We start from the raw sequence: 22,520 nt of genomic DNA on the forward strand, positions 1-22,520 counted from the left end.
AAACATCTGCATTAGAAAATGGGGTCTTAGCTGTTCCCGAAATGGAGCAGAACGCCACCTTTCAAACTAATGTACCTGCCCTATGTAGAAGTTAGGATATTTACCCGCCCCTTATGTCTGGGAAATGAGATCTCAGTCAAAAGTTAAGACAAAGAAATGCTTAGGAAAAATACAAAGTAAAGAAGGGAAAATGAAATGTTAACTCTTGGTTTCCTGGTTCCATTTTATTGCATACTCTTATGTCTCTTGTTATGCTGTGGAAAAAGCCAATGATTTAACTAAAATATAGTCTGGCAATCCATCCCCTTTCCCCAAGGTTATACTCAGGGTTCCTCTAAGCCCACTGACTGCAATGGATTCTGAGTAGGCCAGAGACAAGAAATGAGTTACATCAAAGTGTTTGTGTGTAATAAGAATGTTCTTTGCCCCCTCATACATGTTAAAAATGCTGAAATACACCAGAATACCCAGGAAAACACTATTTCTGTTGTAGAGATCAAATCTGTAGCACAGTGGTTAAAGCAGCATTCAAAGACTCCAACCTTTCCAATGAAAAAACAAATGCCCCCTCCAGCCACTAAAATCTACCTCACGTTCATGACGTAGTCTTCATGGTTTCCTCTATTCAAGTGTAAATCATTGGGGTAGATAAGAAGAAATGCAAACAGGATTATAAGTATCTCCATAGAATTGTCCCCTCTGTCAACAAAATCACCATTAAAGACATAAGGGTTTTTTTCTGAAGGCAGACCATTCTGCAGAAGGAAACAAAAACAAGGAAATTTGGAGACCCTGCTGTGCTACTGTAATGAAAGAAATAATAGCATTCCAAATGAGATCACATTGCTAGAAAATCTGCAAGAGTCTGCATAATACAGAGATTTAAAATGTAATATTTCTTTATTTCCACTGCTTAGTGCAGATGTCTCCACACCAGACAACCTGTACAAGCCATCAGAGGAGAGGTGACCTCCCTGACTGTTCTCATGATGCTGTCTCCAATCCTTTTCTCTATCTATTAAATTAAACTGAAAGGAACATTATTTTTCTAATAAAATACTACTTTTCTATTAATGCAACTGCTGGCAGGAAGCTATGCACTTACGAATAGAAAGGAATCATTCATTTTCAATGTGAGACAACAAGTTTATGAAAAATTCTCCTATGACACAAGTTGGAAGGTGCTTATGTTTCCTTACACAGTAAGAAATCAGATTTCATATACTTACATTGTTTGCAGTCCATGCTTCCAAAGTTCCTAAGAAAGACTATAGTCCAGAGGACATTCATCAAAATCTACAAAATCATATTACAATTGTAGAAGCCACTCTTATGAGATTTGGCAGCATTGCAAAACATCATACCTGCTGAATAATGCTACTGCCCAAGTGTCCAGCACTTTCTACATTACTACGGCATTCCCTGGTATACTGCTTTAATGGGTTTACTGTGGGATGTGCAATTTGGTCAGTGACCCAACTAAACTCTTAACATGAACCCATTTTTTGTCTCAGTCAGTACCCTGTACTGCTGTTAAGAAGGCCAAAATGCAGTAGTCATCCTGATCTCTCGACTCCCACAGCGGCACAATTTTGAATGCTGTAAATACAGCTTGCTTGATTTTTGCCATAGCTTCTCCCCTGCTCTCTCCAAGTTGACTTAGAAGAGGCATGTGTTGGCTCTGGGCTCCAAAGGGTGACAACTTATGAGACTCTGACAATGTGCTGGGTTGCAGTGGTTTAAAAAAGAAAGAAGTTTCAAGAGTGCAACAGACTAGACAGACTCAGCAGCAGCTCATAGAAAGATGGATTAATCAAAGCTTTGCTTTACAACTAATAGGTATCTGAATTACCAGCAGATTGTCAGCGTATGCACAGCTGCTCTGCAACTGCAGTGTTCACAGAAAGACAGGTCTTCTCTGTCATTCTTCTCCTGGAAAAGCTTAGCCACAACTCTTAGTTTTAAATGAGAGTTTGTTTTGGACTTTCACCTTTGATGTGCCATTTTAGTTCTGTTCCGCACTCATGTAAAGTTTTTATTTCCTTTTCTGCAGTTTTGACCAGCAATAAGAGCAATACTAAATTAAAGGGTGTTGCAGCCTCTCACATGTCAGAGGTGAATAAGGCCCTCTAAAGATAAGGAGAAAAGTGTTGTGGGGTCACTTGCTCGTGGGTATCATCATTACTGTATCTTCTGGGCTAGTGATTAATTAACTTCCCTTTGTCATTTGTCTGTTCTCCAGCTTCAGGGCATGTCTATCCATAGCATCCATTTAACAAGCTAACTGAGCAATACATGTTATAAAATTCAAGGGTCTCAGTGAATTTCAGGAAATGCTGTAATTCAACAAAGACTGAATGAATCTTTACAAATCGGTTATTGAGAAAAAGGTAATTATCTTAGCACCCCAAACTGGTTTTAAGAACTATACGCACAGTTACAAGTAGCTTTGTATTGATAATCTATAGCCTGCTAGCTTCTGTGTGTTTGCTGCTATTCATGGTTTGGAGATTTCTAAATGAATTGTGATTAAAGTTCCCTGGACAGAGCCCCATTCTGGAGGAGAGCAGTCTGCACGCAGGCCTGCGAAACGCTCCAGCAACCCGGACAGGTCCTCCCGGCTCCACGCAGAATGGAGTTCACTACACGCTTCTTGGGGCCACCACTTAAGATCACACTGCTTTGTTTCAAGGTACAGGTGGTTCATGCCACCTCTGAGGAGGAAATTCCTTCTAACTTAGAGCTGAGCTGTTAGGAAACAGGAGAAAAATGGATCCCAGAGGCTGACTGAATTTGCTGCTCAGCTGAGTAAACTGCTCACAGGGGACAGGAAATACTGCATCTATTCATTTGCTTCTACATAACTGAGCAGCTCTATCACGTGCTCTCTATTTTTTCAACCACTTTGAAATAAGAACAAAATATTCCCCCATTTTATGTAGTTTGGTGGAAGGAGTCCCCCAGAAACTTAACAGTCAGTGAATGACTGGGGGTGAACTCTAGCCTGTGAAGTCTGTGGGAGCTTTGCAACTGAATTTACTAGAGTTGGGTTTTTATCCTTGCTCTGAGAGTTTTTGTCTTTTGGGAACATCCCTTTAGAGAGGGAAAAAGAATCATCATCTCCCTACTCTGGAAGAGTAAATTTGAAGTCGATTCCTGATGTAAATATAACTACACCTGAGCATCTATTTTCAAAATAGCTCTTTTGTTCCATCCCAGATGTGGTAGATGAAACCAATCTGAATCACACTCTTATGCTGTTTTAATATCCAGTTTCAAAAAGTCTAATTAAAGTAACAGCTTAAATACAGAAAGCCAAGGATCAGCTAAAAGTTACTGATTCATATGAAAAGCCGAACCCTGTAGAGGTCTGCTTATGCTTAAAATAAACAGGCTTCAGGTGTGCACTTGGATAAAACAATCAAGTCTTCCACTCAGCAAATGTCAGTTAAAGTGTATCGAAGCTGGAAGCGGAGGGGAACTGCACCATTTAAGCAGCTGGTTTAACTCATTACAGCCTCCTTTCAGTGTAGATGAATATATAACCACCAGACACAAATCCTCTCCTACTGAAAATTCGAATCAGAGAGAATATCTGCTACATGAAAGGTGGTGATTCATGCTAGAGAGAAATGTGAAACAAAATACAGGAAAATTCCTCCATCTTCAGTTAAATATACAATTGTGGAAAAGATAGCCTGAAGCTTTTTTTTTTCACATCAATAAAACAGAATTGTTTTATTTAACATGAAAAGTGGACAGCTGTTCAAAGCTACGTAAATGGTGTCCAAAGTGCATTTCCATTTTGTGCAAGCTACATGACTGCTTCCAAGAATTAAAAGACTTTTAAGCAGATAGCACTCCTTTTTGTTTCCTGTAAGCAAAAAATAATAAAAGAACACTTTGCAGGTATTGATGGAAGGTGTAAGTGGGTCCAAGAAAGCTTCTGCATTCATTGTGGAGGGCCAAAATTATCCATGGTGTAGAGGTACATCAGGAACTAAGTTAGCTCCTGATTTTAGAAAACCTGAGCCAATACGGAATATAAAACAGTGATGATAGGACTTTAGAGATATTGCAAGGAACCCTCCTAAGTTTTGGTTTGTGCTCCAGCTTGACATTTAGAGAGAGACAGATCTCCTGATCTTCTCCTTCACAGTCAGCAGAAGAATGCAGAGAAGGAAAAACTATGACAGACCCAGACACCATTCAAATTATTACAGAGGGGTTTTTTTGTGCATATGTATGCACATGTATGTGTGTGGTGCATGCACACCACATGTACCATTCTAACAGCGATGAAAACTATCAGACATAAATAAGTGTTCTTAACAACAAGCCTTGAAGTCAAAATGCTATGTCACAGGACACCAACTTACCTTGTAGAATATCAGCAAAAGATCATCCAGTTTTCCATGCAAATCTCCTACAGGAAACAAAGATATGATTTTATTTTTTTTTGGTCACAGAAGAGGGAAGAAGAGAGAAAACTGGAATTGTAAAACATGAGTTAGTCCTAACTTTTCCCCCATGTTTTCCTTAATAATTTGCTTTGCAATAAGAGTATATCAGCTTCATTTTAAGACACATGATCAAGTTGCTCAGTGAAATCTGGCAATTAAATACTTAACAGAGTTTATACAATTGCCTTGCATGAAAGTTTTTGTCTTTCCAACTGGATCTGAAGATCAGACCAGTCACACAGTCAAAAGTTAGTCCAGAGAAATGTAAGATGAACAACCATACTACATATTTGAAAAACAAAATATGTCACTGCAAAGGGATCAGTACTTTAGAAATATGACAGACCTCTAAATACTATGAGATTTAAATCTACTAAGTAGTCCACTGTACACCACACATTTGGGCATCTGTCTGATTCAGGGTCAGGGTTTGATTCCCGCAGGTGGGATCTGGTGGTGAGAGTGTCAAGAACTTTCCTGTGCCTCCATGCCTCAGAGCTAAGGCTGCAGGACGGACAGATCTGGTCCTGCCCGAAAGGCCTCCCCTGAACAGGCAGGTGGCCTTCACTCGGTGCGAAGGGCCCCTGCTGCACAGCTCCCCTCTGCCTATGAGCAAATTTCATGAGCACAGAACCAGCCTTCTCACATCTGCAACTCATCACCACAAAGGCACAGGACAGCTTTGATATTTATCTTGTGATAATACAGCTTCATCACCAATGACTTAAAAAAAAAAGAGAGAGAGAGAGAAAGGATGTGACATTTTTACCCTGTCTGTATGTCTTCTGTGCAACTTTTGATTCATTCAGAGCCTGCTGAAGTCACTCTAAGGACTCTTTTAGGCTATGATAGATTTTTCATCACGTGTGTGGGTACAAACATTTCAGATGCACGTTTAATCCTCACTATTGTTTTGAAATTAAAAAGATATGGGGGGAGGGACACCTTATTTTAAGAAAATCAACATTTTGGACCTGTTACCTTTAAAAACTGGACTTTCATCTTTTGCAGAAGATCCTTCTGGTTACAAAAGCTATTAGTTTGAATGACAGGAAGGGGAACCCTTTAGATGCTGCTTAGATACAAATAAGAGGAGTTATGCTTTGATTAGTAAGAGCACGCTGTGTAGTGAGCAAATATGAATCCATGTTCCCTTAGTTTGGAGAGAGGTTCTGTTTGCTTGATTAATGAATTACTGTTTATGCAAAATCTCGTTTAAACAACCCCTTTCCTGGCAATCAAAGTAGGTGCATAACCATGTCTTATAAAAACATTAGTAGTTTTTCTGCGTGTGTCACAGTGCCCTTCCCTGCACCACTTTCCTACTGTACACAACACAGACACTGCTAGCTGTCAGAGTTAATGTCACCACCACTGTTCTGTTTTACCACTATCACTCCATATGGCAAGTCATGATGCAGCATCCCTTTATCCATAACTTACAAAAGCCTAATAAAACTGATGGGCAATGGGCTCTTAGTTCTGAGGCCTTTACCTTGTGACACCTCACATCATTCTGTGAGACTAATTCGTTTGTTGTACAAAGACTGATTCATCCCCGTGTGTCCCTTTAGAAATGAGAGTTTATTATATATTTCAATTTATTCCAGACAGTCATGCTGTCAATGTAAGGTCTTATTTGCCACCCCTATTAAGCTCTCATTAAAATCATTACTGAGTAAATTACAATGGCAAAGTCTTTTTCTCAGTAAAAGGAGAAAATGGTGAGACTGGCAGCCAGTCATCACAACACTTGGTGCCTTTTTAGAGATGGAAGTGCAGGAATATTTAAGCTGCAGTGCAGTGTTAGCTGATTTAATACTGACTCATTCAGAAACACTTAACAAGAAGAGAAAAGGCAAAAGGAGGTGACGGACTTTCTTAAAATATACCATGGGTGACTCAGTAACCTTATTTTTCTTGCTTTGTGCTAATTTGCACTTTGGCAAAAAAAAAAGCATCGAGAAGTTTCTTGTGATGGCTACAATTGGCAACGTCCAGATCATCCTCCAGCTGCTTAGGGTATCAACCTGCTGCCAAAAGCGGTTATTTGCTCTGGCACCTTACCACAGACGGTTATCTCCTTGGAGTAGGAAGTAGAAAGATGAGTGATGTTTGGCATCTCCTTAAGAACCCTCCTGGTTTCATGTAATAGCTGCAGTACGTAGCGGGCATGAAGCAGCTGTGAGAAAAAAAGGGGCGAGACAAGGGAGACTCATTAGGAGTAGCAATATGTCTGCCTGCTTCATTAATACCAGACGCCTGTATTGCCAAGGAAGCTATATCAGATTATTTACACTACAGCCCTCCTTAAAATATGAGTACAGGCTGTGGGGGTTAGTGCAGGAATTAGGAATGTTCATAGGTTTGTTCTTGCTTCCCAGTGAACAAATATGTGGCCCTTAATGAACTCATTTTTATTTCCCCATCTTATTTCCACTGTGCTGCTTTACTCTCCCCACCTACAGAAAGGATAAGAAAGTAGGTAGTACCACACTCAGAATCATTACATAAAGTCATCTGTTCAAAGTAACTAAAAAGGGATCTACCTCTAGCTGCGAGTTAAAAAAAAGAAGAGGAAAAAAAAAAGCCATAAATTATTTTTCAGCAAATTGCAAACAAACGAGAGGGGGAAACTCCAGTAAGGGTTGCCTTATTAATACTTATCTTCCTGCTCATTATAAAGTTATGAGAATGAAACATCCACTCTTTAAAGATTGCTCCTTTCTGAAGAGATTTATGTCCCTGCTCCTCTAAAAGTGCTCTTCTGGTCTTCTGCACTGTTAATGCTTTTTATGATGATCTTGTCAATCAGTGATTTTTAAGGCTTTTAATTCAAACATAGCAATCACTGAGGAAGTTTGGTATAGGAGACAGATAGGCCACAGATGATTGATTTTGCAAGATGGATGTTTTCAAAACAAACAAAAAAGCCAATTACACATAATCACTTCCTTAAAAAAATGCTGACCACAGAAAGGATTAGAGAGCTGATGGTGAAGTCTGGGTGTTCTCACTTAACATGTGCTTTATATCTGTCTACTTGTAAGAGCAGCCTCCACACAAAATTACAGAAAAAAAGCATTATTTAGTAAATTAAAAACCAAGATAGATTGTTATCACTTACTTATAGTAAATATACTGTTAAGCCTAAATGCTGAACTTCAAGAGGTGCAACAAAGCAGTGCCATGTAATGCCTCCCCAGCTCCGCTCCCACCTTACAAGGGGAGGCAAAGGGGCTTCCTAAAGAACATACACAGCGAATCAGTACCAGAGCCTTTGCAGTGGCTCGGCAGCAGCAGAAAGAGAGCTCAGGAGGGCTGTGATATCATCTTGTTCAGCTACGTTTGCAATGCTTTGTATTCACTCTCTCCTTTATGGTGGGGTCTCACACACTGGAACAAGGTGATTAACCCCTGCACCTCAATTCCTCCCAAAAGTATGTGTGTGTGTGKGKGGGGGGGAGAGCTCTTTGGGCCATGCCTGGCACATTTCTATTTTTAACACAGTAAAAAAGAAGATAACTAGTATCTGGGCTGCCTTAGGATACCTTCCCCCATCCTGTATCCTCACTGCTTCCCATCTCACAGCTGCTGAGGGTTCCCATTGCATGATCACCATAATCTCAGTGCTAAAAGAGAAGGTTCCCAGCAGTCCCTGCCTCCTCCCCAGTGCTGGCTCTGGTGGTCACAGAGCCAAGGCAGTAAGCCAAACCTGGGAACTAGTCCAGCTGAGAACTGACCATTTGGGGGTTTGTTGGGTTAGCTCCCAGCCAGATGTCAGGAAAGAGCAGTGGAAATGCATAGCTAGGCATGGAAAAGAAGGGAGAAATACCCCCCTTGGCACCAGTACAGCCTTATATTGGATTCAACTGATTGTGGAGCTACAGCTTGACAGAGATGTAGAATGAAGAAAAAGAAATCAAAATAGTTGCAACTTACCTCTTCATTCTTGAAAGCATCAAGAAGAGCACTGGCATCTGCAGTAGTGAGGGGGAACTTGAGTCGTGGTCCATAATAGGAGTCTGGAACATCAATCCTCTTTTCGAATTCTGTTAAACTTAAGCCTGAGTCTGTCATCTGAGAGACACCAGGGCCACTGAAAAAGTGAGAATCTGGAACAAGAGGGAAGAAAAACAACAATGGAGAAATCCCACCAGTCCCCCAAAGTGCGACAACAGCGTGACCAGAACTAGTGAACATAACTGATGTTTAACTTGCTGCAGTATTACAGTTGTTAGTTTGTTCCTACCTTGTACACAACTTCAGGTCTCCCCAAATTGTTTCATAATACTAAAAACAAAACAAAACAAACAAACAAAAAAGCCCCAACAGCCAATAGCTGTGGTCAGGATGTAAAACATTTTGCACTGAGATTCAGGAACAATCTGCTCTCCTAGACACTGAGAAACATAACCTGTCACAGAGTTTCCTCTCCGTTCCCTGCAGAGCAAGGAGATTCAAAAGTCATAGCTGATCATTCAATGACCTTCATCCATTTACAACTCAATATTACACTTTTAATACGGGTTTTAAAAATCTACTTTCATTTTCTCTGCAAGCTGAATACCAGAAGTTCACTGAAGATTTAAAAGGCCAACAACAAAATCCTACTTCTTCCTAGTGGCTTGCAAAGCACTCCTTTCTGCTACAACTAGAGACAACGCCAGCTTTTGGCTGGCTGCCATAAAACCATTGGATGAAATAAACACTAGCATAGTGGTAAAAGTAGAGCACAGCTTCTAATTTTCCTCGAGCATGGAGAAAGCAGGAACATTGCTAATTGCTTCAATCCAGTATTTTTAATATGCCCTTGAATATATATCTGAGTGAAAGTAGAATTGTTTTCTTCTTGCAGATTGCCTTTATCATCTATTATTCCAAAAGAGAGAACTAGAATGCTAAATGACAGTGTTCTCCTGTGAGGTGACTGGCGTAAATACTTTTTGCTGGGTTGCTGTTAAGTGTTCTGTAACCTTCATTAGATGCAACTGGAAATAGAGATGTATTATTTATTGCTGGAGGCATACCTGTGGCTGTGACAGAAAACTGACAGCAGCTGAAACCTGTGTGTGGCCTCATAAATTATGAGATTCATAAAGACCAGCTTGTTTTGTAACTGGAGAAAATTCATTTTAAAGAAACAAGTAGATAATAGCTTTTTTTTTAATCAGCTCTGGATAAAAAACAATGGTTTTTACCAGTTCTTTGCTGTGAGCTGTTTAGTATGTTCAATGCACAGCCATGCAAGTGGATTAAGGCATCAAGTAACAGCAAGGTGCTCAAGGTTCATAGTTTCCACCAAGTGCAGTCTGATTTGCAGTCTTTCACCACCATTACAGCTTTGCCTGGCCAGATGCCAGCATGTCGCAGGAGGACTGAAGCTGCTGGTTCCCGCACACTGAGCAGCCTAGCATAGCTGGACCGAGCCTTGTCACGGTGCTAGCCCTGGGTCTCTGCGCTGCGTCTCTGTCTGTCATCCCTCCCCTCCGGAAGTGGCTTGCTGCAGACCACAGAGCTGCTTCCTCAGACCATCCAAATTGCCTCTTGCTCATGTGTGCTGATCCAGGGGCCTGCTGGCCTTGCTTAACCCCCCTGCATACAGTGGGGCAGGAAAGCAAGGATCTCTGGTGCGGCAGAGGCATTGCCTAACTGTAGGAGTAAAGTGTGCTAGGGAGTTACAGCTCTTTGCAGAGCAATGTGACACACTCCCTCTCCCTGTCTGACATTACTCTGCTTCAGAGAGTCGCCGTCTTTTCAGCATTTCAAACCAGCCAGCTGCCCAAGTCGCTCTCTCTGAGGCCCTGCCTTCCTGCAGGCATCATGGCTGCCCTTCCCTCCACCTCCAAACAGAGACCCGCTGTCCTCACCACTTCTGTTCTTTTTTCGGCACTTGCCCAGGCTGAGAAACTGAATCTCCTTCCCTGTGGGGCATAAAGAGAACCCCATTTTTCGCTGCTAGATGCGGAGTCAAGAGCCAGTCATGGTCGTTAGCCTTGGAAGGCTCTTCTACCTCCTCCTCAGGCATACAGCTAGATTTTAAGGTTCCTTACTGTGCAGGATGACTGTCTCATCTAGGAGCAGGCAGCCCCCCCATCCAGTAATAGATGTCCTAAAGCAGCTGGGAGATTAGTGTGCACTGACCCAGGAATACCCCAGCTTGCCACAAGCCCCATGCAGGATGAACCCTGAAGGAACCCCTCATTTTAGTTATCTAAAAGTTAGGGTTCCAGTCTCTCTGCCAAGGCTTTTTCAGTCCATAAAAAGATAAGGATGATGACTCTAGAAGTGCCTAGTTTAGGCATCTAGCTTAACATGGAAGGAGATACCCTTTTGTGAATATGCATTGCTCCTGTGACTGCAGAGGGAGCCTTGGTGATGATTTGCTCTGTACTCTGACATTAGAGGTGCAGTCCAAGTGAGTTAAGCCTTTGCTACCTGCAGCCCCTATGTGACTCTCCTGCTGTTTACAGGACAACGTGAAAGCCTAGAACAACACGGAGTCAATTTAGCCACAGAAAGCCCAGGGGCCTGATTTTCCTGACAAGAACACCTCGCCATAGGTGTTCAAGGTGAGTCAAAGACACCACTACAAAGACATACTCACTGCTGGGTAACAGGAAACCAGCTAATTCCCTGGCTCTGCAAGAATCGCTTCCCTTTCTGTCACCACCCATGCTCCTTTGGGCTATTCTTCAGAGAAGGTGAAGGAAGGTGCTGGCGCAGAGCCAGCACTGTCTTTGGGACGAATGGACAACAGGAGGCTCCCACAGAATAAATTAGCCTGACCAGAGATCTTTAGATTAAAAGACTGAGTAGGTATGCAAGACGTTTCTTTTTTTTTTTAATAGGATGAAGGGAAGTGTAGGGTGGAAGAGGTTTTAATTCTTATTTCCCATAAATCCTTTGAAAATAACCTTTAATTACAACCAGAAGAAGAACAACATACACAGCCATGTACTATCCTAGTCATGATTTAAACTGCACTGACATCTCAAACAGGACGAAAGGATGAAAAAAGCTACAGGGTATGAGAGAGAAACAATCACATCAAAAACACTACCGTGTTAATGATGAAGTGGCGGCTTTCTTTTTAAAAAAACCATATTTTGAAGGAGCAGATTAAAAAGAGGAAAGTGATGTGATGAGTAGGGGAGATTCAATGGTTTATAATGGAAGGAAAACACTGATTACAAAATCTTCAGATAGCTTTCTCAGCATCTAACACTGAGTAGGACAGATAACGTGCTCTGGTAAGATTAGATGCTATCTTTTTAGAGAGGGCTTTTGAATCGTATGCTGTCATCCTAATTTAAGGGAGCACAAACAGATGAAAAAAAAGCCAGAGAGTTAAAGTCTGTGGGTTTTAGAACATACTTTGGAATAGCAAAGCTAATTTGAAGCCTCTCTGCTTGTTATCACAGAATCACAGAACAGTTGAGGTTGGAAGGGACCTCTGGAGATCATCTAGTCCAACCCCCCTGCTCAAGCAGGGTCACCTAGAGCACATTGCACAGGATTGCATCCAGGCGGGTTTTGAATATCTCCAGAGAAGGAGACTCCACAACCTCTCGGGGCAACCTGTTCCAGTGCTCTGTCACCCTCACAGTGAAAAAGTTTTTCCTCATGTTCAGATGGAACTTCCTGTGTTTCAGTTTGTGCCCGTTGCCTCGCATCCTGTCGCTCGGCACCACTGAAAAGAGTCTGGTCCCATCTTCTCGACACCCTCCCTTCAGATACTTGTACACATTAATAAGATCTCCTCTCAGCCTTCTCTTCTCCAAGCTAAACAGGCCCAGCTCTCTCAGCCTTTCCTCCTAAGAGAGATGCTCCAGTCCCCTAATCATCTTTGTAGCCCTTCGCTGGACTTGCTCCAGTAGCGCCACATCCCTCTTGCACTGGGGAGCCCAGAACTGGACACAGTACTCCAGATGCGGCCTCACCAGGGCTGAGTAGAGGGGGAGGATCACCTCCCTCCACCTGCTGGCAACACTCTGCCTGATGCACCCCAGGATACCATTGGCCTTCTTGGCCACAAGGGCTCATTGCTGCCTCATGCTTAACTTGGTGTCCACCAGCACTCCCAGGTCCTTCTCHGCAGAGCTGCTTTCCAGCAGGTCAACCCCCAACCTGTACTGGTGCATGGGGTTATTCCTCCCCAGGTGCAGGACCCTGCACTTCCCTTTGTTGAACTTCATGAGGTTCCTCTCTGCCCACCTCTCCAGCCTGTCCAGGTCYCTCTGAATGGCAGCACAGCCCTCTGGGGTATCGGCCACTCCTCCCAGTTTTGTATCATCAGCAAACTTGCTGAGGGTGCACTCTGTGCCTTCATCCAGGTCATTGATGAAGAAGTTGAACAAGACTGGACCCAGGACTGACCCCTGGGGGACACTGCTAGCTACAGGCCTCCAACTAGACTGCGCAACTGATCACAACCCTCTGAGCTCTGCCCATTGAGCTGGCTACTAAACATTTATCCCTAGCAGTTTAAATTTATTCATTTTAACCATCCATGTATTGATCAATTTTTGCATTTTGTGTTATGGAATATGTTATCCTACATTATCTGTAGGAGTTTTGCACTCCTATGTTATGTTTGCTCAATACATACATTCTCGAGATAAAGATACAATATACTCCTGTTGTAGAACTTCCTCTGACATGGTCTACTGTGGTTTTTCAGCTTTTCCAGCTTTTCTGACTGACTGCTCCCTAAGCTTTGCAATTTCTCATTCACAGAGGGATCACAGAGAGGGAAACACCAGGCAGACAATAACAAAGAATTTGTTAATCATGGTAGGTCTGTTCCAGCCAAGTCAATATTATTTGCCATTTTTTAAGTGGCAGTAGTACATGATTAAAATTTAGTTCACAGATTTTTTTAATTAATCCAAAATATTCAGTTATAGTCCATGTTATGTTCCATACTACAACACCCCCAAGCGCTAGGTTTTATACTTGCAACTGAGAATAGTTTAAAAATAATTGAGTGTAGCCAGTTTCCTGCTGATACTGGATGTTTTGCAGCAAAATCTAGAACAAGTTAAATTTAAAAGTGGTCCAGAACTACTTCAGAAAAAAAAACAGAAGGAAAGCAACCTCTTTGTTTGCTTCCACCTGCCCTACACCAACTAGTCACACTCTTTCTGGATAACTTGTAGGTTTTTTTTTTTTTTAATTCTTAGGAAGCTGTGCAAATTGGAGTCAGGAAGACTATCATGAGAACAGTTTAAGGGCAAGAACATATAAGAAAGCACTCTGAGCAAGGACAACAGGTACCCATACTGTCTTACATCCCGACTCACTGTGTAGATATTGAGCAGAATCAACACTTTCAGGATCAAATTCTTATTATGGTACTTGGGAGAGCAAAACTCAGCCCCAGCATATGCACAGGCTGTAATCATCACATTGAAAATTAACCATCTCACATTAGGTCTTTCAAACAGAATATCCCTATTCCTTTGACTTTTATCCTTACCTGCATCAGGACGAGAAAAGTGATCCAGCATGAATGCAAAAAAGCTGGATAGCTGTGTAAGGAAAAGAAAAGAACAAACACATATTGATCAGTTCCAACAAACATTAGCACTCTCTTTTCTTAGTCGGTTACTATTAGTTTTCTGTTTGGGGGATCTAAGACACCACTGTATCTTCCCATAGCATCAGCCTGCAATAATGACCCAGCCTGTGTCCTACTACAAAAACTGCAGCTTACTCTTTTCCTTCTTTACTGTGAATTAGCAGGTTGACACTATATGAATACATACAAAGTCCCAGGGCTATTTCTACTCTGACATTTTTGGGTGTAATTCATCTTGCCTACCATCCAAATTATTTGCCTAGATTTTCTCTATAGTCAATAAAAAGAAATCACCACAATTCATCTAACTCACTTTAGACATTGACACTAGGATGAATGCAATGCCCTAGAAGTTCCTAATACCCTGTCTTGACCGTAAAGGAAGCCTGGGCTGACTTGCTGAGATACTGATATCTCTATTGCACATATCTTACCTCACTGACACAGTTAAGATCACCCATAGTGCAATGACCTGCAATCCTTGGCTAATAGAGCAGAAACTTCCAACCTAGATGTAGGCAGAATGGTGTCCTGCTGTCTGTGCAGTTTTATAAAACTTACATAGTTCATGTGCAAGGCAGGGAAGGGGTCTTATATAGGAGACAGCTTTGCAGGGAGAAACACAACCACATATCCATTTTGTATGTGCAGCTTCAGCGTTCTGGCGATAAGATAGCTGCTTGTATTGGAAGAACTGAAGATACGAACCTGCAGCTGAGCTTGCTCGTCAGCATATTCAATCGACTGAAAGATACTCAGACAGTAGCGGCGCCTCATCTCTATGCGGGCCATTGTCGCACGGTACCACCTCTGGATGAGGACAGCGGCTCTAAGCACTGCCAGAACAGAAAGTAACGGAGCACACATGGATGCAGTGCAGTCTACAATGAAAACACATGTGCTGCCTTTGCAGAATCTTGCAGACAGATAACAAATGCAATCCACTGAGTTCAGTCAGCATTAAGATGGAGCTCTGTAAAACTGAGACTGAAAAAATGTTTTCTAGTAACGAATACATGATGTATCTACTGTTTCGGTCTGCAGGGACAGATCCCAAACCAGCTGACTTGTTCAGGCTTATATCATTACAAACCTTCCCCATTTCACTGTCCTGAAGATATTACCCATTTAAGAAGGCAGCTATGTCTAGCTGATGGGTGGTATGTGGGTTTGGGGAAGGTGAGAAAAGGAAGACCACCAATTTGGCCTACAAATGAAATGTATTTCTTCACCAAGCTGCAGGAAAAAGCCTAGCCTTTGCAAGCTGTAACAGTGAGCATACTATAACAACAGAGTTTGCAGCAGCTTCTTTTAATAGAAGGTTTTTGTCTGCACAGCTATATCAGGAAGCCAGGAAAACTTCAAACCTTAGGCTCAAATGTTACCAAATGCTGTCAAAGGGCAGAATATATTGCTTAAATAGACATGTCAAAAGGTACACAGCTATATCTTTGGCTAGTTTGGTGAAAAAAGGAAAACTAATCCACAAAAACTCAATGTGACATGTCGAAGAACATTTTGGACTATGTACAGAATACACATCTCACTCAGCACCTTAACAAGTTGTGCCTACCATTGTCCCAGCCTAGAAAACTGCTGGAAGCTTCACTGAAGGACAATCGCTAAGAACCGCATAGACTGCAGCTTCAGGTAAAAGACTTGCTGTCTCCTGGCCCAAATGGATCACCCCACTTGGCCACCCAGACAAAAACAGATTGAGCAGAACACTTGGTGGCACAAAGGGGTCCTGGTTTGGGCACTGTCCCGGGGGAGGACTCCTCACACCCACACCAAGCTGTTAGCCCTGCATCAACAGCAGCCACTAGTGAGAGCTGTGCAGGGCAGGAGCTCCAGGAACTGATGACCACCGATCTCTTCCACCATGCCACAGATCCCCCCTGCTACTCCTGGTACCCAAATGCCAGCAGTCCTCAGGAGCCAGGGTGTGAAACTTGGGTGGCAGCAGTACTGCCTGCAGTTAAGTGGAGAGGAAAGGCAGCCAAGCATGCCCTAGGCATTAAAGGTGGGAGAGTGGGAAGACAGACAATTTTTTTATTCCAAATATAACATTATTCTAAGTAGCACTTATTTCCAGATTTTGCCAGTCATGCTAGCTACATTTAACCTGCTTACTTTTCACAATTAAATTCACAAACACACTTTCCAGGAGTCAGAGAAGTGCTCCTAGTATTTCAAAACCTGACACCAACAATAACATAGCCTTTCCTAATCTCCCTTCTGTCTCATGTAGTAAAATACTTATTACTTGCAGTCACAGAGGAGGACAGTATTCTACTACACAAAACTAGAACAAAATGCTACCTACTGCCTTGGAGAACTAGCAGCTGAAATAATGGCAAATACAAATTTAGTTATTTGCTTAAATTACAGTCAGAACGTGACCCTGTATTAACACGCTTCGCCCAGCAGAGCACCAGCAGTGGCAGTCAAGAGGTATTAAATGCATATCAGTGCATAACAGCAAGTGGAAGGCAGAGAACAGGGGTATCGGATCGTGGACCTGTCCGAAGGCAGCCACAAACCAGGGCCATATTCTTGCCAGGCAATACAGGATAAAGCAAGGTGAGGGGCTGCTGTCAAGAGATGTCACATTTACTCACTTAAAGTTGAAAGTAACTCTATTCTTTCTTGACTGGCACTTTTTCCTTACCTCTTTTTCCCTGTACTCTCAGCAGGACACTAGCAGATAAGTAGACAGGGCCAGAAATGTCAAGCCTTAGCCTCCAGCCCTGCAGCTAACATCTCACGTCAATCAGTCTCCTAGGGGACTCAACCCTGAATAGCTCAGCACAGCTAACAAAGATAACATGGAAAATTCTTTATGCTTCTCCTGACCTTGGAGAAACAAGTCAAAGCAGCTGCAGAGCAACTCTGTCACAGGTACAAGGACCAAAGCAATACATTAATCTTTAGCTCCTGACACTCCCAAGAACCACAGATCATCTTTGACCAGAAACACAGATGATCGGGAGAAGAAATGAAACAAAATTGAAAAGTGCTCCAGAATTCCAAAAATTTGATAAAATCACCACTGTGCAGCACTGCAACTTTATGAACAAGAAAAAAAAGGGGAAACTACAAACAACACTAACATGCTCATATTCTATTACATTTGCTGAAACAACCACCAACAGTCCATCTGAGGGCTTCAAGTGATTTTTTTTCTTGGGAAACAGCATAGAAAAGCTCTGCACTAGAGGGACAACAGATCACACCAGTCAATCATTTAAGCTGATCACAAATACTAGGGATTATAAGACTAGGATAAGTGGAACTCCCCAAGTGACAATGATTTTTTCTTAAACTGACAGTTATACAGGTTTAAAAAAAAACCTCTGTGGAAAACTGATTCTATTAATATATGTATAACACTATATAAGCATTTTAATGAAAATGTTTATTGGTACCAAAATAGCAACATGTTTGCTTATTTTATCATTCACAACACAGCAGTACAGTTAAAGTGGTGATGGTTTCTAGTTCACAAGGCCAATATCAGTTATCAGTTAGGACTCCCATCCTGCAAATATCTCAGCCCTCCTAGAAAAAAAATCTTCCCGCCTGAAGGAAATCTAATCTTTATATGACCAAGAACACCCTTCCTGCATAAACTTCTGGGATGTCTCTTTTATTTTCTGTCCTTTCTGGAATTCCCCCTCACACACACTTAACAGCCTGACACATCACAGTAAAGTTGGCATCAACTCCTCTGCTTAGAAGAGTACCCTGGGGGCAGAGCATAGCCACCAGCACAGAAATGGATTTCCAGTGTCAGAACCATGAAACTTCCCTGAGTCAACAGCAAAAAATGTTGCTTTCAACCCTTCTGGGTTGTTTAGTGGTCTGGTCCTGGGCACATAACACAGCACAGTGCCACTGAAATCACACAAGGCAGATATATTTATTAACAACTACGCTTAACGCTGCAACTCTAACAGAATATTCCTGTCATTTTTTTTAACTATATACTTATTACAGCACTGTTACTCTCAGTAATAAATCCGACAGAACATGATTTTCACACTAGGCTAAAGTGCTTGTGTAAAAGAAAGTGTTATCAGTTGTGGAAGGTCAAGCACCTGTAAAATTCATGTCGTTAATGCATCAGAGGGATGTACAGCCTGAGACTGTAGACAGAATGACGGTTCTGCATAATTTGACTGATGCTGGAGAGCACAAAGACTAGCACCCAGAAGCTGGAGAGGACAAAGCATTATCAAACAAGCACACAAAATTATAAGCTAGCTTTGGGATAGTGAAGCCTGGCTCCACACCAGGGCGTAGCGATGGTGCATGCTGTAGACTGAGAGAGTTCAGCTCCTCACACCCTCTCTGGGCTTTTGCACCCTCAGGAATGTTCCCAAGTGACTCATCTCTGAGGCCTTGCAGGGCACACTCACGCACAGCATGCAAAACTGAAGAGGAAGGACCACTTCTCAGTTATAGGTGGGTCTGGGTCTCCAGAAATTTCCATTCTAGCTCTACTGCTATTATACAGCATCAATGATGCTGTGGCTGCCAAGTAGGGTAGACAGAGCTAAGAGCCCAACCTTAAACCAGTCAGCTCGGATCCCCACAGCCATGACTAAGTTGTCCTGCTTCTTACAGTCATTGGTTTCCTGGCACTTGTGTTCTGGTTCTTTGACTCTGTAGCCAGAAATAGGCTTCCTTTTCACCCATGGTTATTCACTGTAATAATCTCTTAAGACAACACACAGTGCCTAGTATAATGGCTCCCGACAGATCTGTGAATTTTGCTGTAACGATAAATCTCGAACAAGACCTGGAAAGGTCTGAACAAACTTCTTCTAACAAATTCTTGTCCTCACGTGCCTGTGCAAAGCCCAGATGTGTTTATACTGGAGTGTGATATGTTTAAAAGCAAGGGGCTGACACATTAATTTTTAATTGAACTTTCATCCAGGTCCCGCAGAGACTTTCAACTGACAGTTTCAGTGACCATCAAGGAGAATTTCAGGCCAACCACTTTGTATGGCAGAAAATTGATTCTGAAAGTCATTGTAGGAGCTCTGTTTTATTACAGTTGCTTCATAATCAGGGTCACCCAGCAGGAGGGAAACTGGGGCAGTTTGCCCAGGAACCCTTATGAAAGGCCACAGAGGGTCCCTCTCAATACATTATCCCATACACTGTACCAGTGAGAGAGAGAGAGAGAGAAAGCGCACATGCATCTGAAATTCAGCTTCTGTCCCGGGTGATCCAAGTCTTTTCCCACCCAATCTGCAGATATTACAGGTGCTCTACAGGTGCCTCCTGAAAGCACCTAAAAGCTATGCACTCATTTAAAAAGAAGACATTTAGAAAATAGTTTTATCTGAAAAAGTATTTGACAACTGGACTGGGGGGAAATGTTACCTCTTCTGGTTTTATAGAGAAAACCACCACTGAGTGTGAAGACAAAGGCAGCACTTACCACACTCTGATTTTTTTGCCGCCCTGTCAGGTACAGAAGTTTTACATCCCATGGCTCCAGTGCAGACTGTCCATCAGTTTAATTGCTCCTGATAGGAAACATGTTTCTCTCAACTGTTAGCATTTCCTGTGTTGTTCCTTCAGCACGAGGAGTGTATCACCTGCGCCCTTGCTACCAGTCCTAAGAGCAAGAGGAGAGGGAGGGGGGGAAAAAAAGTAATTGACCACACGGCATCTAAAGTACCTGCAGCTCATTACGAATTACTGTACAGCACATCCTACACAAACTGGACTTGGAACCTGGAAATCATACTGGGTTTATTTTTCAGATCTCATCACCATCAACTTGCATTCAAGACAGATGAACTCAGTAATGAATACAGTTTCCTTCCTACATGCTAGCTGAAAGCTAATGTGCACCAGTGATTTCTTAACTGAAAGCATGGCTATTTAAAGTCTTACTAGTAGGGACAAGAGACTACAAAGGAATGTTACTCTTTATCCTTCTGATTTCAAAATGGGGACTGCAGAATTTTAAGGACTCTAAATTACTGATATTACTGCTAAACAAGACCAAACCCCAGGCCTCCTCACACCCTGTCCATTTGAAAAGGTGCCTCATCAGCCCATCTATCACTTTATCCCTCAGTGTCCTAATTCTGTTTATCAGTTTGTTTACAGAGAGAAGTTTTCTCACACATGCTAGATGAACAGAAATCTCGACCACAGATTTATGCACAATAAAATCGTAACCACTGCAAAATTTACAAGGAGAGACAGTGCCATAGCTACGTGTTTCATTAGATTTCACCTTAAATAAACATCCAACTTTCTCTTGTACTTCTCCTGAAGCATTCTAAATAAAAGATTTGGTTTTGTTAAATAAATGAACACAGTACATTTTGTAATGTGGCCTTTCCCCTAGCATTTGCTAATTCATATCATTTGCTAATTTGCAATACCAAGTTCAAATGAATAAAATTCCACTGAGACACGAAACAGGTTAATTTCTAAGTAACAAAAAAGTCACTGATGCTTTTAGAGAGGTTGAGTTTTGTTTTAGCTGAAGACTTCTTACAGGAACACACTGACCCCACTCTCTCCCTCCCCTGCTGTTTCTCTCTAGCATGTCTAACATGTCTAAATTACTGCATTTATTATATTCCTTATCTTTTAATTGAATTTAACACAAAAGAAATTCATCACCATAAAATGAGTGCTTAACTACTATTCTTTTTGCTTTTGTTTTACACTAGCAAGCATAAAAATAACAGGAAGATAAAAGACAGGAAAAAAGAAACAAATGTGTAACTAGCCTATTTTCAAGATCAAAAGTTAGAATGCGTTTATTGGACTATTTTCAGGGTCCCACAACACAAGGGTATCCTACACTTGTGTGGGGACTGCCAGTTTCTAAGTCAATATTTATTTCAGGAAGGAAGGATTTTAATTTTTCCCCACAACGTACTCTGCTGTTCTTTCCTCTAAAGGAGTTACCACTGAACACCAAACAAGCGCTGTTACATTATTTTGATCAAAACAATGGCTTTGATAACATCTAATACAGCACTGGTATTGCCAATAGCTCAACTTTTCTCTCCAAACAACCATTATTATCCTGAATACCATCTCCTCACTTGCATTCCTAGGAGAATCTTGAGTCTTCATTAGTCTTTCTCACACCCACCAGTCACAACTTGGTCCTAGCCCGCAGATGATAACCTAAGAGCAAAACAGAGCTCACAATCTAAGCCCAACTTTAGGCAGACCTTCCTTACAAAGGCGCAGGTCTGTCTATGCCCAGTGTCCGGGCAACAAGACAGACAAACAGAACCACGGCGGCTCCCAGAACTCCCTCTGAGCCGGGCAAACACAGGCAGTCGCTGGTTCAAGGATCAGGGATGTGAATCTTTCTCGTACACCACTTTCAACCATTTAAGCTTTTCCCCCAAACATCCCCATTCTTCCCTCCACTTCTGTACTAATTCTTGGACTTCTAGCACCTCCCTGAGCCAAGAAATAAAAAAGATAAGAGACACGGGAACAGAAATTTTATGGCAATAGTAGTAAAAGAAGCCTGAAACATACACTCAAAACTTGGAGGAATTTGTACAAGTATCTGCTATCATTAAATCTCTGTTAAAGATGCCAAATCTGGCCATCAAAGAGCTATCCAGGGGAATAATCATCATCTTCAGTCCTGAATGTCTGCATCCTGCTGCAAACACAGCTAACATTCAAACTCCTATCCAATTTCCTGAAGGTTTCTCAGGTGGGTACGGCCAACTAACTAACACTCGCAGCCAGCCTGCATTTCCAGACTTCAGAACAGCCACATCCAGCAAAGACTCCAGCAGAGGCTCCACCCAGGCCAGGCAAATTCACTTATTGCCCTTCTGGTCTGACTAGAGAATCACGAACAACTGGAACAACCCACGGCGGAAAGGGCCAGTACCTCACCCGGGCAAGGACTCTTCCCCGCTCCTAACTGAGCAGCTCCAAAGGGAGAAGTCCCATCCTCTCCAGGTACATCAGTTCCAGCCACCTCCTGCCCAGTGCCAAGCCCTGCCTTCTTGAGCCAACTCACAGGAAAACACCAGGCAATGACCATGAAGACCCACCATTGGAAAGAAGGCTGAAAAACAAGTATTTTAAACACTATATTCATTTACCAAAGTATCAGAAAAGGCTTCAGAGATGCACAGTAGCTAGTTGTATGAGAATCTGGGACATAAAGCTGTGTTAGCATTCTGGCTACCAGACCGCTGAAGAGAGAAGTGTCATGTTCATTTAAAAACAGGCAATAATTCAGTATCTACAGGCCAGTGACCAGTCCCATTTCCAGAAATAACTCTCAGAAATTGCTGTATTTCTCTCAGTTCAGCAAAAAGGCAATTTTGTGATGGATAGGCACTGAGTACAAAGCCCATCCAGTGATGCAAAATAAAACATCATTCCAACTATGTCAAGAGACATGCACCAAGCTAAGCAGCAGTGGCATATGCTGTTCTTTTTCTGGA

General features: G+C 42.2%; 1 protein-coding gene across 1 annotated transcript in view; it reads right to left on the reverse strand.

Moving 5' to 3' along the window:
• The window catches only part of PPEF1 (protein phosphatase with EF-hand domain 1), a 32,663-nt gene extending 10,552 nt beyond the window's left edge, over positions 1-22,111 (reverse strand). Inside the window, exons 1-8 of the mRNA XM_026055376.1 lie at positions 21,961-22,111; positions 19,502-19,567; positions 14,755-14,882; positions 13,945-13,996; positions 8,406-8,578; positions 6,531-6,645; positions 4,380-4,426; positions 589-755 (exon numbers count right to left, since the gene is read on the reverse strand). Of these exons, the coding sequence (XP_025911161.1) occupies positions 589-755; positions 4,380-4,426; positions 6,531-6,645; positions 8,406-8,578; positions 13,945-13,996; positions 14,755-14,882; positions 19,502-19,567; positions 21,961-22,111 (899 nt within the window). The remainder of the gene's footprint in view (positions 1-588; positions 756-4,379; positions 4,427-6,530; positions 6,646-8,405; positions 8,579-13,944; positions 13,997-14,754; positions 14,883-19,501; positions 19,568-21,960) is intronic.
• Positions 22,112-22,520: the final 409 nt, after the last annotated feature.

This window comes from Apteryx rowi, unplaced genomic scaffold (genome assembly GCF_003343035.1).
Source record: "Apteryx rowi isolate R43461 unplaced genomic scaffold, aptRow1 scaffold_996, whole genome shotgun sequence".
Taxonomy (NCBI): Eukaryota; Metazoa; Chordata; class Aves; order Apterygiformes; family Apterygidae; genus Apteryx; species Apteryx rowi.